This window comes from Passer montanus, unplaced genomic scaffold (genome assembly GCF_014805655.1).
Source record: "Passer montanus isolate IOZ18808 unplaced genomic scaffold, ASM1480565v1 scaffold69, whole genome shotgun sequence".
In the NCBI taxonomy this organism is placed as follows: domain Eukaryota; kingdom Metazoa; phylum Chordata; class Aves; order Passeriformes; family Passeridae; genus Passer; species Passer montanus.
The window spans coordinates 3,681,266-3,693,682 of NW_024372036.1; the positions used below are offsets into that span (position 1 = coordinate 3,681,266).

The 12,417-nt window shown below is 37.9% G+C and overlaps 1 protein-coding gene across 1 annotated transcript in view; it reads left to right on the top strand.

Annotated features, from left to right (window-relative positions):
- The window catches only part of TRAPPC10 (trafficking protein particle complex subunit 10), a 38,865-nt gene extending 27,694 nt beyond the window's left edge, over nt 1-11,171 (top strand). Inside the window, exons 15-23 of the mRNA XM_039729422.1 lie at nt 1,111-1,252; nt 2,455-2,613; nt 3,263-3,492; nt 4,302-4,402; nt 4,764-4,890; nt 5,590-5,760; nt 7,135-7,312; nt 7,718-7,912; nt 9,116-11,171. Coding sequence (XP_039585356.1) covers nt 1,111-1,252; nt 2,455-2,613; nt 3,263-3,492; nt 4,302-4,402; nt 4,764-4,890; nt 5,590-5,760; nt 7,135-7,312; nt 7,718-7,912; nt 9,116-9,354 — 1,542 coding nt within the window. The 3' untranslated portion in view covers nt 9,355-11,171. The remainder of the gene's footprint in view (nt 1-1,110; nt 1,253-2,454; nt 2,614-3,262; nt 3,493-4,301; nt 4,403-4,763; nt 4,891-5,589; nt 5,761-7,134; nt 7,313-7,717; nt 7,913-9,115) is intronic.
- Nucleotides 11,172-12,417: the final 1,246 nt, after the last annotated feature.

The window sequence follows — 12,417 nt, forward strand, 5'->3', positions numbered from 1 at the left end:
GGAATGACTGTGCTTCTATGACCCCAGAGGGAGTTTGATCATTTCTGTAGACCTTACACTGGTGATTAACATTATTTATGCTGACAGCAATCTTCCAATTTTTTCCAAGTCTTAAAAGAGATAAAAAAGTGTTGTCTAAATTCTTTAGACCAATATTGCCATCCCATGCTAAGATTTAAAGTATGTGTATATTATGTATTACTTTACTCGTGCTTTTCTGGTTTTTTTAGGGCTAAAAGGTAGTGACTTTAATGTCAGAATGCATAATACTGAATTTCAGTCTGGATTTGCCATGTAAATAACTGCATGAGTTTGACTGTTGAGTTGGTACAGCTTTACTCCATAACTTGTAGACTTATTTAATTCTACCCAGCATTGGTATTTATGTATTACACTTGGAAAGTGGCACATGAAAAAAAGAAAACACTTCCCATTCCATAGCAGTTCCTAAGAGCAAATGGAATCAAGAATAAATATACTAGAAGGTGTTACAGACTTGCTTTTGTTTTTAATCTTATCGAGAAACATCCAGAATCCCATTACTCAGGGTATGGGAAGAGTAGGAAATTAAATATGTATGTGTTACTTTCTTGTAAACATTGACTCAGGATGTGTGGTGGGGAATGTGTGAAATCAATAGCTGGAGCTGAAAACTGTGCCTTATATAAATGCTGTAGGATTTTATAATTGTTTTCATGAATTAGCCAAATAAGCACAGGTGTTGTTTAGGTACTTAATAATGTTTTTTCATGTATGTTGCACTTTGGGGGGGACCAACCAACAAACAAGATAAAACATACCCCAAAGTAACAAATTGACAGCATAGCTACTACATTAGTTATCCTCATTATTAGTACTGTTAATTATGATGTTTTCTCTTGAATCAGACAGCACTATAGAGCTTCTATCTTAGTGGGGCAAAAAGTGCTGCTTTGTGTAAATCTTGGCATTTACTCAGAAAACTGAGTTTTCTGAAAGCTGCAGTTTTAATTTACAAACCCAATGTACCTGATAAAAACGAGACGGAAACATGCTGTTCTTTAGTAGAGGGCTTGTTCTAGAAGTGTTTTCTTAAAATTAAGAAAAAAATTCACATCTTTTTCTTCCAAGGCCAAAGAACCTGGGACATACACGCTCAGGCAGCTGTGCACTTCAGTGGGAAAGGTGCAGTTTGTCCTTCTTCACATCTACCCCATCGTGCAGTACGATGTGTACTCCCAGGAGCCCCAGCTCAAAGTGGAGCCCATGACTGGTAGGTGCAGTGGCTGTGCTGAAGCTGCTTTGATGATTCCTCTTGTGCTCCTGTGGGACTAGAGAAAGTGTTTCATGGCTTCAGTTTGCCTTACTCTGCCCTGTGAGTCTAAAACACAACCTTGCTTTTCAAATTATCCATCATCATGTCCTGCCAGTGATGGCCTGTTTTGGACAACTGATTCCAGTGCTTGGCTCTGGACACATAATGTCCCTTTTGAACCTTGATTTGAACGTGCATTGTCACTGAAATATCAGGCGTGATTTGAGCTGCCACACTGACTAGAAGTGAATATTTACATTTGTGATTGACTGAGCTCCTTACTGGTTGTGATCACAGGATCAGTTAGGCTGGAAAAGACCTCTGGGTCTTTTTGAGTCCAACCTATGGCCAAACACCACCTTGTCACCCATGACCATCCAGTCTTCCCTTTAAACACCTCCAGAGACAGTGACCCCCTCCCTGAGCAGCCCATTCCAGTATGTATTCTCCCTTTCTGTAACTAAACTCCTCCAAACTTAATGCTAGAGTCCCTTTGATATTTACAAGAAATAAGAAGTGGGATTCTCTACTAGAGAGGATATAAACTTATTAAAAATGAATACTGACTGCATCCACTGGTTTCAGGGACAGCTGAACACTAGTTGTTGTAATGTTTACTAGACTTTATAAATGGAAGATAATAGTGATTTGTTTTCAGGCTACTGAGTGTGGCAGCTGAGGAGTTAATGTGAATTTTGTGCTGGTTTTCCAGGTTGCAGTGTGTGGCAAAGGAAGGACAGGCATATTTGGTATATATCAAATTCAGAGCCCTTATGAAGCTGATAGCTGTGATTCTGTGTGCACACTGGCATTCTTGTGCTATCATGTAAATACAGCTTGTGGGTGTGACTGGAATCACAGTGTGAAAACACAGAGCTGTCTGCAACCTGGAGAACTTCAAAAGTTTAGTAAATTCTTTGGGTTTATTGTATTTCACTGAAATCTGTGCTAGAGAGACAGCTCATCTAAGCCATCCAGGATGCAGTGGGTATGAGCTCTCAAGTTGAAACAAGTGGTTTCCCCACAAGTTCTATCTCAGCTGGGTTTAATAATGTCTCATAACATCAAGTTACCCTAGTGTGTGACCAGCTGTCTGCTAACAGCTAGTGCATTGTAACCACATGCTGGAATCTGTTAACAATTCCTGCTCTGTGCTCCAGAAAGCCTTTTGGCTGGCATCCCCCAGAAGGTGAAGTTCACAGTGACCACAGGTCACTACACCATGAAGAGCGGGGACACTCTGCAGCTGAGCAACGCCGATGCCATGCCCATCCTGTACCACCCTGAGAGCAAGGCTGTCATCTACTCCAACACCAGGGGTAAGCCAGCAACTGGAAAGGAATCCTCTTTAAAAGGCTGGCAAGTTCAGTCATCCTGAAGCTTAATACTTGCAGCATTAAGAACACTGACACCGTTTGTCAATAGTCATTATTAAGAACAATTTTAGGCATTTACAACTGAGTGAGTATTTCAGTCTCAAATTTTCACCCTTAAATAGTAGTATGAACTTTGACAAACACAGCTGGACAATTTTACTTTCATTGATGAAATCCACAAGGCATGTGAACCTACTGCCTGTGTGTCCAAGGTTGCTTGAAGTGAAATGATGAGACTTAACAAGGTGCTTTCACTTTGTAGAAACTTGAATAAGAGTCTTATGATGGGCTAAAATAGCCCTTTATCTGGTTTGAAGTTTGTTGTTAAATTGCCCACTCAGTTCTTTCCTGAACATTAGGAGCCTTTTATTGCATGGAATGTGGTGGTTAACTTCCTGCCATTAAAGGATAGAGTATTACTCCTGGGAAGTTAAATATTTGCCAGGTGCAGATTATAGCTGCTTTGGAGAGGTTACTGTGGAGTTTTTTGACATGGTTTCTCATTGCTGTTTTTGTAAACATTGCTGGTAAGTGGTTATAGCACTACATATTTTTCTGTTATTTTCTTTTTTCCCATTCTACACGTCTGTAGAAATGATCTCAGAGTCATCATTAAGGATTCAGTCCTCTGAGAAGATCACAAGCATCAGCTTGCCAGTGGCTCCTGCTTACCATGTGATTGAATTTGAACTAGAAGTCATGTATTTGCCATCAGCCACAGAATCTGCAGGGGAGAAGGAAAATACTACAAATAAAGAAAATCACAGAAAAAACAAAGAGAAGCAGAAACAGGACAACTGCATGGCTACTGTAGACCAAAAGGTAAAATGTAGCTTAACTTTTTTGCTATGAAATGTATTTTATTGCAGGGGTAAACACTTCACAAAATAGAAGTGGTGGTGAGGGGGAACTTGCTTGTTTGGAACTTATTTTCTTTCAAAAGATACATATACAAAAATAATACAGAATGTTAAAGTGTAAAGAAATTGTAAATTTATTGTACATTTTAAGCAGAAATAGACACTGTTGCTAATAAATTGTCAACTGTTCCCTTGGCTAGTAATCTGAATTTAGTGTTTTAACACAGTTTATAAAGCATGGAAGGTACCTGTGTCTTTTAATTCCAGCTTCTGATTCATGGGAAAGATGAAGTCAAGTGTGCTGCTTCAAATTAAAACAAGTATACATTAAATGCATTTATAAAAATATTTTGAGCTTGTATTTAATATATTAAATTATTATAAAGACATTAAAATAATAGATCTTACAGCAATTTATGTGATACTGACCTTTACCAGGGTAAAGGTGTCAGAGATGCCGTTAGTGTCCTTTTTTTTCTTCTATTCCTCTTCCTTTTTTTAATAGTCTTTAGAACTGGATATTCAGTTCCTAGAGGAGAAGCTGCTTTGAGATTTCATATCCCACTCACAGGCAAACAAAAACCTGTTATTTTTTCAGATTAGATTTTACAGACTGATTTTTTTAAAAAAAAAATGTTTATTTCTTCCCCTCCTGATGCATTAGATATAGACACTTGATGAAAAAAGTTTCACTTAGAAAGGAGAAGAGAAGCAAAATCATTGTGCCACAGACTATTGCAAATAAGAGCTGTGTTCCATTTTTTCCTTTAGGTGACCATTGACTGTCCTTGGTCGATTTACTCCACTATTATTGCATTAACATTCTGCATACCCTTTAATGCCAAGCATTCCTTGTTGTCAGCTGGCAAACGGTAATGTACTCATTATTTATTTATTGTTTCCTTCTTCTTACAAAGTATGGAGCTGTATGAGGTTCCATAACGCATATTTATAGCAGGTTGTTTGTTTTTTTTTAATATATAAGTTGGGCTTTTACTGTCTTCCCCCTGGAAGCTTGTGCATTTCCTCTCATGTTCTTTCATGACAATAAAACAAATTTGTGGTTTTGGAAATAAGACCACAGAATGAACCCAGTTATCCTGTTTGTGTGTAGTTCTTTGGTTTTGTTTAATTAATGTGAAAGAGGATGTTTTACAGCCTTATTTTATGGACATGGACTCTTCCAATGTAACTCTTCAGTTTTTATTGAAAAAACCCTGTTGTATTTTTCAGGAAATATGTGCAAGTCTGCGTACAGAATTTGTCAGAACTCTGTTTCCAGCTTTCAGACTACAGCCTAAAAAATTCTGCTGAGTGTACAGATTTGCAGCTGGTACCTCTCAACCCTGCATCTCAACAGGTAAAATTCACTTGCTGATTTATTCCATTTATTCATCTTATGGTTGCAGTTTATCATTGGGTTTTAGGAAAAAAAAATCAGGTAGAGACAGTTTTCCAATTAAATACAGCTGTAAACCAGTTCAGTTGCAGAACAGTTTCTTACCACAGAATTATAGACTGGTTTGGCTTGGAAGGGGGTTTGAAGATGAGCAAGTTTTAATCCCCTGCCCTGGGCAGGGACACCTTCCACTAGACCAGGATGCTCAGAGCCCCATCCAACCTGGCCTTGAACACTTCCAGGGATGGGGTATCCACAAGTTCCCTGGGCAATCTTGACGTTTCTTTCAGCCTTGTCTGAACATATTAAATTGTTAATTCTTGGTGCCTAGAAAAAGTATGTAAGAACATATTCATAATTTTATTAAATTTGACTTTTGATTAAAATATTTTAAAATATGAAATTGAACTTTACTGAATGTGAAGTGTTTCTTTTTGAAACATTTGAATGTGATAGTGAAATTGATCCTTCCTTTTAAAAAAATTTGCATTTTGAAAAAGATTCACTGTTAGTCATTTTGTTCTATATTTCCCTAATGATTTATTTAGCTTATTTCTATAAACTGTACCAATGTCAGAAGAGACAAAAATATTCATGTGTGCATTTCCTCTTCTTTCTCAGAGGAAGGAAGCAGCTAACACTCTAAACATTCTCTTTCAGGTCGTGTACAGTAAGCAATCAATATTCTTTGTATGGGAATTGAAGTGGACAAAAGAGCTTCCTCTCTCCTTGCAGTGCCTGTTTTCAGTCAGCTTTTGTCCAGCTACCTCTGAAGAACAGTCTCTTATCTTGAAGCCGTTCACTTACGAATTCCAAGTGGAAAATTTTTTTGTAAGTACTCCCCTAAATTATAGGGTAGCATATCTTAACTGAGTATGGTTTCCTAAGAAGTCAAAAGGGAAAATCAAGCAATATTAGAAAAATTCTGTTTATATCATGAGGTTGATATCTACTTAGAATCATTGGAAAATCAGTTTGTGAGTGACAGAGCTGCACCTGATCTGATGTAGTGGAATCATATCCTTGCCACAGAAATGTGGTGAGGGGTGTAACACTTGTGCTTGATTGTGTTCCATTTTTTACTGTTTTCACCTTCCTGGGTTGGTGCCATGGAGATTGTCTGCAGCTTACTGAGCTGCTTTTTCCCTGCTGGCTTAAGATTGTGCTCTCCAAAGCAAATTGCAATTTCCAAAATATCTTTGCTGTTGAAAGCATTTGAGTAGTTTTTTGCAGTGCTTGAGATGATTCCTCTAATGAAATATTTAGGGTTTTCTAGGCCATTCTCTGAAATATTCTTCTTCCCCTTTATGGACAAACTTTTTATTCCTTTGATCAGCTAGGAAGCTTACAGGCTAGGTAGAATTCCTTTAATAGGAAGTTTTATCAACATTATTTATTCTCATCTCTAAACTCAGTGTTCCCCTTTGTGATGCTTGGGTAAAAAGCAGCATCATGAGAAGACTCTTGTTTTTTAAATCCTTTTGTCTGTTTTCAGTGTTTTTTTACCTGTTTGTTACAAACTGGCATTCAGCAACATTTCATGTGTTTGCCTACTGCCATGTAACAAGCATTTTTGGCACCTCTATCAGCTTCTTTCTGGAGTTTTTAAAGACAACTACCTGTGTGAAACAGTGGGGATTTTCTGGTAGAAATTTAATTTTGCAGGAATTAAAAATCAGTTCTTTGATGTGGGCACTGTTACTCCAGGGACTATGACAGGAGGAGGGATGAAGCAGTTCTGTATTACTCAGAGCCTGAGTGATGTGTCTGTAAAGGGAGGAGCTAAGAAACTGATAAAAATTGTTTAAGTAGCAAGATTGGTGTCCATTTAGGAGCATTGAAAGGCTGTGTTAAAGTACAGAAGTGAAGGAAAAAATTATATTTTCACTGCTGGTATAAAAAATAGATTGAATCAAATTGGATTTGTTCTAGTGGAAGGTGTCTTTGTCCATGGCAGGTGGGTTGGAACCAGATGATCTTTGAGATCCCTACTATTGCACAGCATTCCAGGATTCCATGTTCTATGATTTTATTAAACTGAGCAAGAAAATTAACATTGCTTATAAGTGATTCTTGCATTAAGAAGATTTAACAGGATGTGTCTGTTATGTGTAAAGCTGATACTGTACCCATTGTCCAGTTCAATTTAAACACAAATAAAACACCCCTTTTTTCTTGACAACAGCACTGTTTTCTTCCTGACAGACATTGTACCATGTGAAAACTGAAATCTTCCCACCCCTGGATGCAGAGTACTGTAAAACAGGCTCACTCTGCTCCTTAGAGGTGTCCATCACCCGGCTTGTTGAGCTCTCTGAGGTTGACAGAGATGAAGCATTAACAGAATCAGATGGATATTGCACAACAAAACTTATGTATGAAGGTAAGACTATTTTTCTTAAGCATTTTAATAAATTTCCCCCTAATTTTTTCTTGACAATGACATTTGCCAGACTTGCTATGGCATAAATTCCTTTATTGTGGATACAGCTGCTTAGTAAAGCAGTTTTCATTGTGCTAGACTGGGAATATTTTATTTTCTCCTCATTAATCTGCCTTCCAGAGGAATAGAAATGTTTTAATGGATACATGCTTGAGGCCCAACTGTGGTCCCTTCTGTGTAGGGCTGTTTTCTTACCTTGCCCAGCTCTTCACACATAAAAGCTGGTGGGCTTTTAGATGTTGCTAAAATGCAGATTTTCAAAGTGCTGTAAAACTATCCTGAGGGTTCTCCATTTATCACAGAAGAAATTCATAGTGTTTTCTTGTTTTGTTTTTATTCTTGCAGTTGTTGACAACAGCAGTAACTGGGCAGTCTGTGGAAAAAGCTCTGGAGTGATTTCCATGCCTGTAGCACCTCGAGCAACTCACAAAGTGCACATGGAAGTGATGCCACTGTTTGCTGGGCATCTGCCTTTCCCTGATGTCAGATTGTTTAAATACCTCCCTCACCATTCTGCTCACTCCATGCAGCTTGATGCTGGTAAGGCCATTTTGACCACGTGGCTACTTACAGAAATTACTGTGCTTTTCCTGTGTTCTTGTGTAAAGAGAAAAGCAGAGCAAGAAATGCACTGACAATATATGGACCAGGTACTCACAGGTGTCTCTGCTACCTTCACTCACAGTCCTAAACTGGAACTTGCTCTAAAGGGAACTTTGAATTCGGGTTACCACTTAAATTTCTGAGGAGGGGTAATAAATGCATTGTTCTCTTATGTTTCCTTTAAAGATTAGTATGCAACATCAGTTATCACTGGATTTATAATCAAGTGAAAACTGTTTGATAACCCTCTAATCTGGGAACTTTGAATTCGGGTTACCACTTTAATTTCTGAGGAGGGGTAATAAATTAATAAATGCATTGTTCTCTTATGTTTCCTTTAAAGATTAGTATGCAACATCAGTTATCACTGGATTTATAATCAAGTGAAAACTGTTTGATAACCCTCTAATCCCACAGTTCCATTTTCTCTAAATTGTGTCTTCATTAGCTTTGAGATTTTTTTTTTTCCCAGTTTTCAAAGGATTGAATGTGAAATAAAAGAACTGCTGAAAATGTGGTCCATTCAGTTGCAGTTCCATTTTCTCTAAATTGTGTGTGTCTTCATTAGCTTTGAGATTTTTTTCCCAGTTTTCAAAGGATTGAATGTGAAATAAAAGAACTGCTGAAAATGTGGGCCATTCAGTTAGATGCAGAGTTTAAATTACCACAGCCATGTAGAGTATTTATCTGTATTGAGTAATCCCAGAGCTGCAGTGAAAATTTATTCATAGAAGCTATGAGTGGAGATCCAAGTGTGCATCCTTCTAGCTTGTGACAGATGTAAAGTCATTCCATTCAGTTAGATGTAGAGTTTAAATTATCACAGCTATGTATTTATCTGTATTGAGTAATCCCAGAGTTGCAGTGAAAATTCAGTCATAGAAGCTATGAGTGGAGATCCAAGTGTGCATCCTTCTAGCTTGTGACAGATGTAGAGTCATGCTTCTGAAATTTTCCTTCTAACCCAAAATAATTCTCTGTTACATCCAGTGCTGGCCAAAAGTGTGCACAGACTGTTACCTCAGCAGAGATGATCAATAACTGTGAACATGTGTTAAGGTGACTTTCGGAGCTCTGAATTGACCTTTTAGAATTAATTGGTAGAATAAAACTCTATTTTTTTCTTTTGTTTTCAAACAGATAGCTGGATTGAAAACGATAACCTGTCTGTGGACAAGAATGTGGACGAGCAGGCTGACAGCAGCAGCATCAGGAGCAGGGGGAGCCTGCATTCCACAGCCAGTGGGGAGCACAAGGGTCTGCCCATGCCCCGGCTGCAGCCCTTCTCCCCGGGCCAGGTGTTCAACAGCAGCACAGGGATGCAAATCCTGGTCATTCCCAGCAAGGACGACCACGTTCTGGAGGTCAACGTGACGTGACAGCTCGGGGTGGAGACCAGGAACCCCTTAGGAACTGGATTTGAAAGCACTTTATGGGATTATGACCTGCTCAGTCTTCGTTGCAACATTAACTCCAAGGAGACCTGTGGCACCCGGCGTGTACTGGCCATGGAAGCACCAGACAATTGTATCAATTAAATGTACAGTGAGGCTTGTGTCAGCTAGTTTATATTGCCACTTTAGTATGTTTTGTGTCAGCTATTGGGTTTTCTTCCTGCAGTCACATCCCTGCATCACAACAACCAACACAGGGCAACAAAAAGCAAAAAATCCAAATCTTTGGACCACTTCTTTATTTTTGTCGGGCAGCTGAGAGATTTGTTTCATGCTTCCTACATATTTTAGAATGTAGAGTTGGATGATGTAATTATCCAAATCTTGAATTTTTATGTAATAATTTACAGGCTTTTTCACACATGTGCCAGAAACATAACAGAGCATACAACAACACATTCACTGGTGTAACAGTTGCTTTTCTGGTTTGCTTTTATTTTGTTTGATCATTGTTAATTCCTGCCATTGCAATTTTATATTAAACTTCCATCATTTGCATACTTAGATGCATGGAAGAGCTACTGCTATAAACAATCTTAACTGAACAAAATTCCTTATTTTTCTGAGGCTTTCTCCTTCACAGAGTAGACACTGTGATGTCACATATTATATGATTTTTTTTGTTTGGGGGTGGGCTTTGGGTTATCCTCTTGCATATTTCTTACCAAAGAAAGATATTGATAGAATTTAATAATAAATTATTTGGCTTATTGAGTTCCCAGATTAATTTCTTTTATTACCATTTCCAAGTGGCTTGGTTTGCTGCCCCAATTTTTAAGTTGGGGCAAAAATTTCAGTATGATGTGATACTTGAACAGTCAACCTTTCATCATAAAGGCTTAGTGTAATTATTACTGATTAGAGGCCAGACTTGTGCATTCATGATGAAAGAAGGAGGTTGGTTTGATACAGGAAAGCTTGCAGATGTAGAATAATCGTGAAGCAAAGTTAAAACATGTAACTTAAAGAATTTCATTATTTATATCTGAAATGTAAATACAAAAAATGTAAAAAAAAAAAGTGTAATTTTTGTGAATGTTGCAAATTCACCTGTGACTGGAAAAATTACAACTTCTTCTGATGTCCTGCTTCTGATATTGAAACTTGTGCATTTAATGTGAGAATGACCTTTTCTACTTGCAGATCTATAATGGTGCGTTGTCAACAGACTCCACAGAGGAAACAGTCCCATGTCAAACACTTGTCAGCAAAACTCAAGTGAGGAGCTGCTCATCAGGCAAACTCTTTGTTATTATGTTCTTCTGCTAAATTAGAAAGGGGAAATAAAAAATAAACCCTTTTTCCAAAAAGAACCACAAATAAGTTGAAAAATGAATAGGCACCCTGCACTGGTCTAAACATTTTACTTTAATTTTAATTTTAATTTTATTTAAAAATTCTAATTAGATGTATAAAGTAGACCTGCTAGCTGAAAATGTTCTTATTATGCATCTTCTTTCTGTGAAGGAATGCCCTTTCTCTGTGGAAATCATCCCATTTTATTCTGGATAAAACCCAAAGCATCATTTAGTGCGAATGACTGCTGGGATTCTTTGACTGGAAAAGGTAATAAGTTAGTGACTTTGACACTGCAGGTATTATTAATTCCATTTTCATGGTTTGCTATTAAATCATTTTTCACATTGTTCTGTAATATACTGTTAGATTAAACACATTGTACTAAGATTGTTTAATGAAATTGTAAGCGTTACAGTTCTAAATATACATGTTTTAAAAAGAAATCAACTTCTCTGCTGCTGTGAGTTCTGTTTGGTCTGGAGGAGGGACTGCCTCATCTGTTTTAACCAAAGCTGCTTTTGTCTGCAAAAATCAGATTTATTACCTGGTGTGCAATTACACACTCGAGGGAGACATTGATTATTTATTTATTATTTCAGAGTTGCAGCCTCTGGAGGCTCCACAGTATTCCTGGAGTCTCCACAGTATTCCCCTAATCCAACACACCCCTCCAGACTTTTCCTGCTGTTATTTACACACACAAATTCAGTGTTGGCAACCTCCCAGGTACAGCCTCTATAATGAATGGTTAATAAGTTCCACACAAACTGTGTAATCCCATCTGACTTCTGTGCATCCTCCAGGGAAGGAGGGACTGCCTCATCTGTTTTAACCCAAGCTGCTTTTGTCTGCAAAAATCAGATTTATTACCTGGTGTGCAATTACACACTCGAGGGAGACATTGATTATTTATTTATTATTTCAGAGTTGCAGCCTCTGGAGGCTCCACAGTATTCCCCTAATCCAACACACCCCTCCAGACTTTTCCTGCTGTTATTTACACACAGAAATTCAGTGTTTGCAACCTCCCAGGTACAGCTCCTCTATTATGAATGGTTAATAATTTCCACACAAATTGAGTAATCCCATCTGATTTCTGTGCATCCTCCAGGGAAGGAGGGACTTTTTGCCCTGTAGGTCTGATTTTTAGTATTATAATAAGTTGTTTATATTAATTATTATATTAATTATGTACTATTGTTATTATATAATCAGTTATAGGATACCTGGAGCTGAGTCTTTTGCCAAGTTAGCAACATACACATAAGACATACATTCATGTCTTGATTTACTGCATCCTTAAAGCTCATTAATTCCAGGATATCCATAACTAAAGTCCACTGCTCTCTGTACCACTCATTAATTTTCCTTCCTTGCTGATTAGGCTTGGAAGTATACAAAGATCAACCATCAAAGAACATCCTGACTTAATTTTGACATATTCCACATTTTGCAACACTAGTGCCTGTGAGTGATTATCCAAGGACCCAGCTGAAGGAGCACAGACAGTCAGGATTTAATGGATGGCTAAGTCTCAAACACCAATAACCATTCAAATGGGAAATACGAAGGTAGGGCAGCATCTTTCTGGTGTCAGTGTTGCTGTTCAGGTCCATGGTGGCCACACAATCCCCAGTGTGGGTGCAGAAGTGGGGTTGTGGAGCAGGTAAGACCAAGCCAGGTATTTTT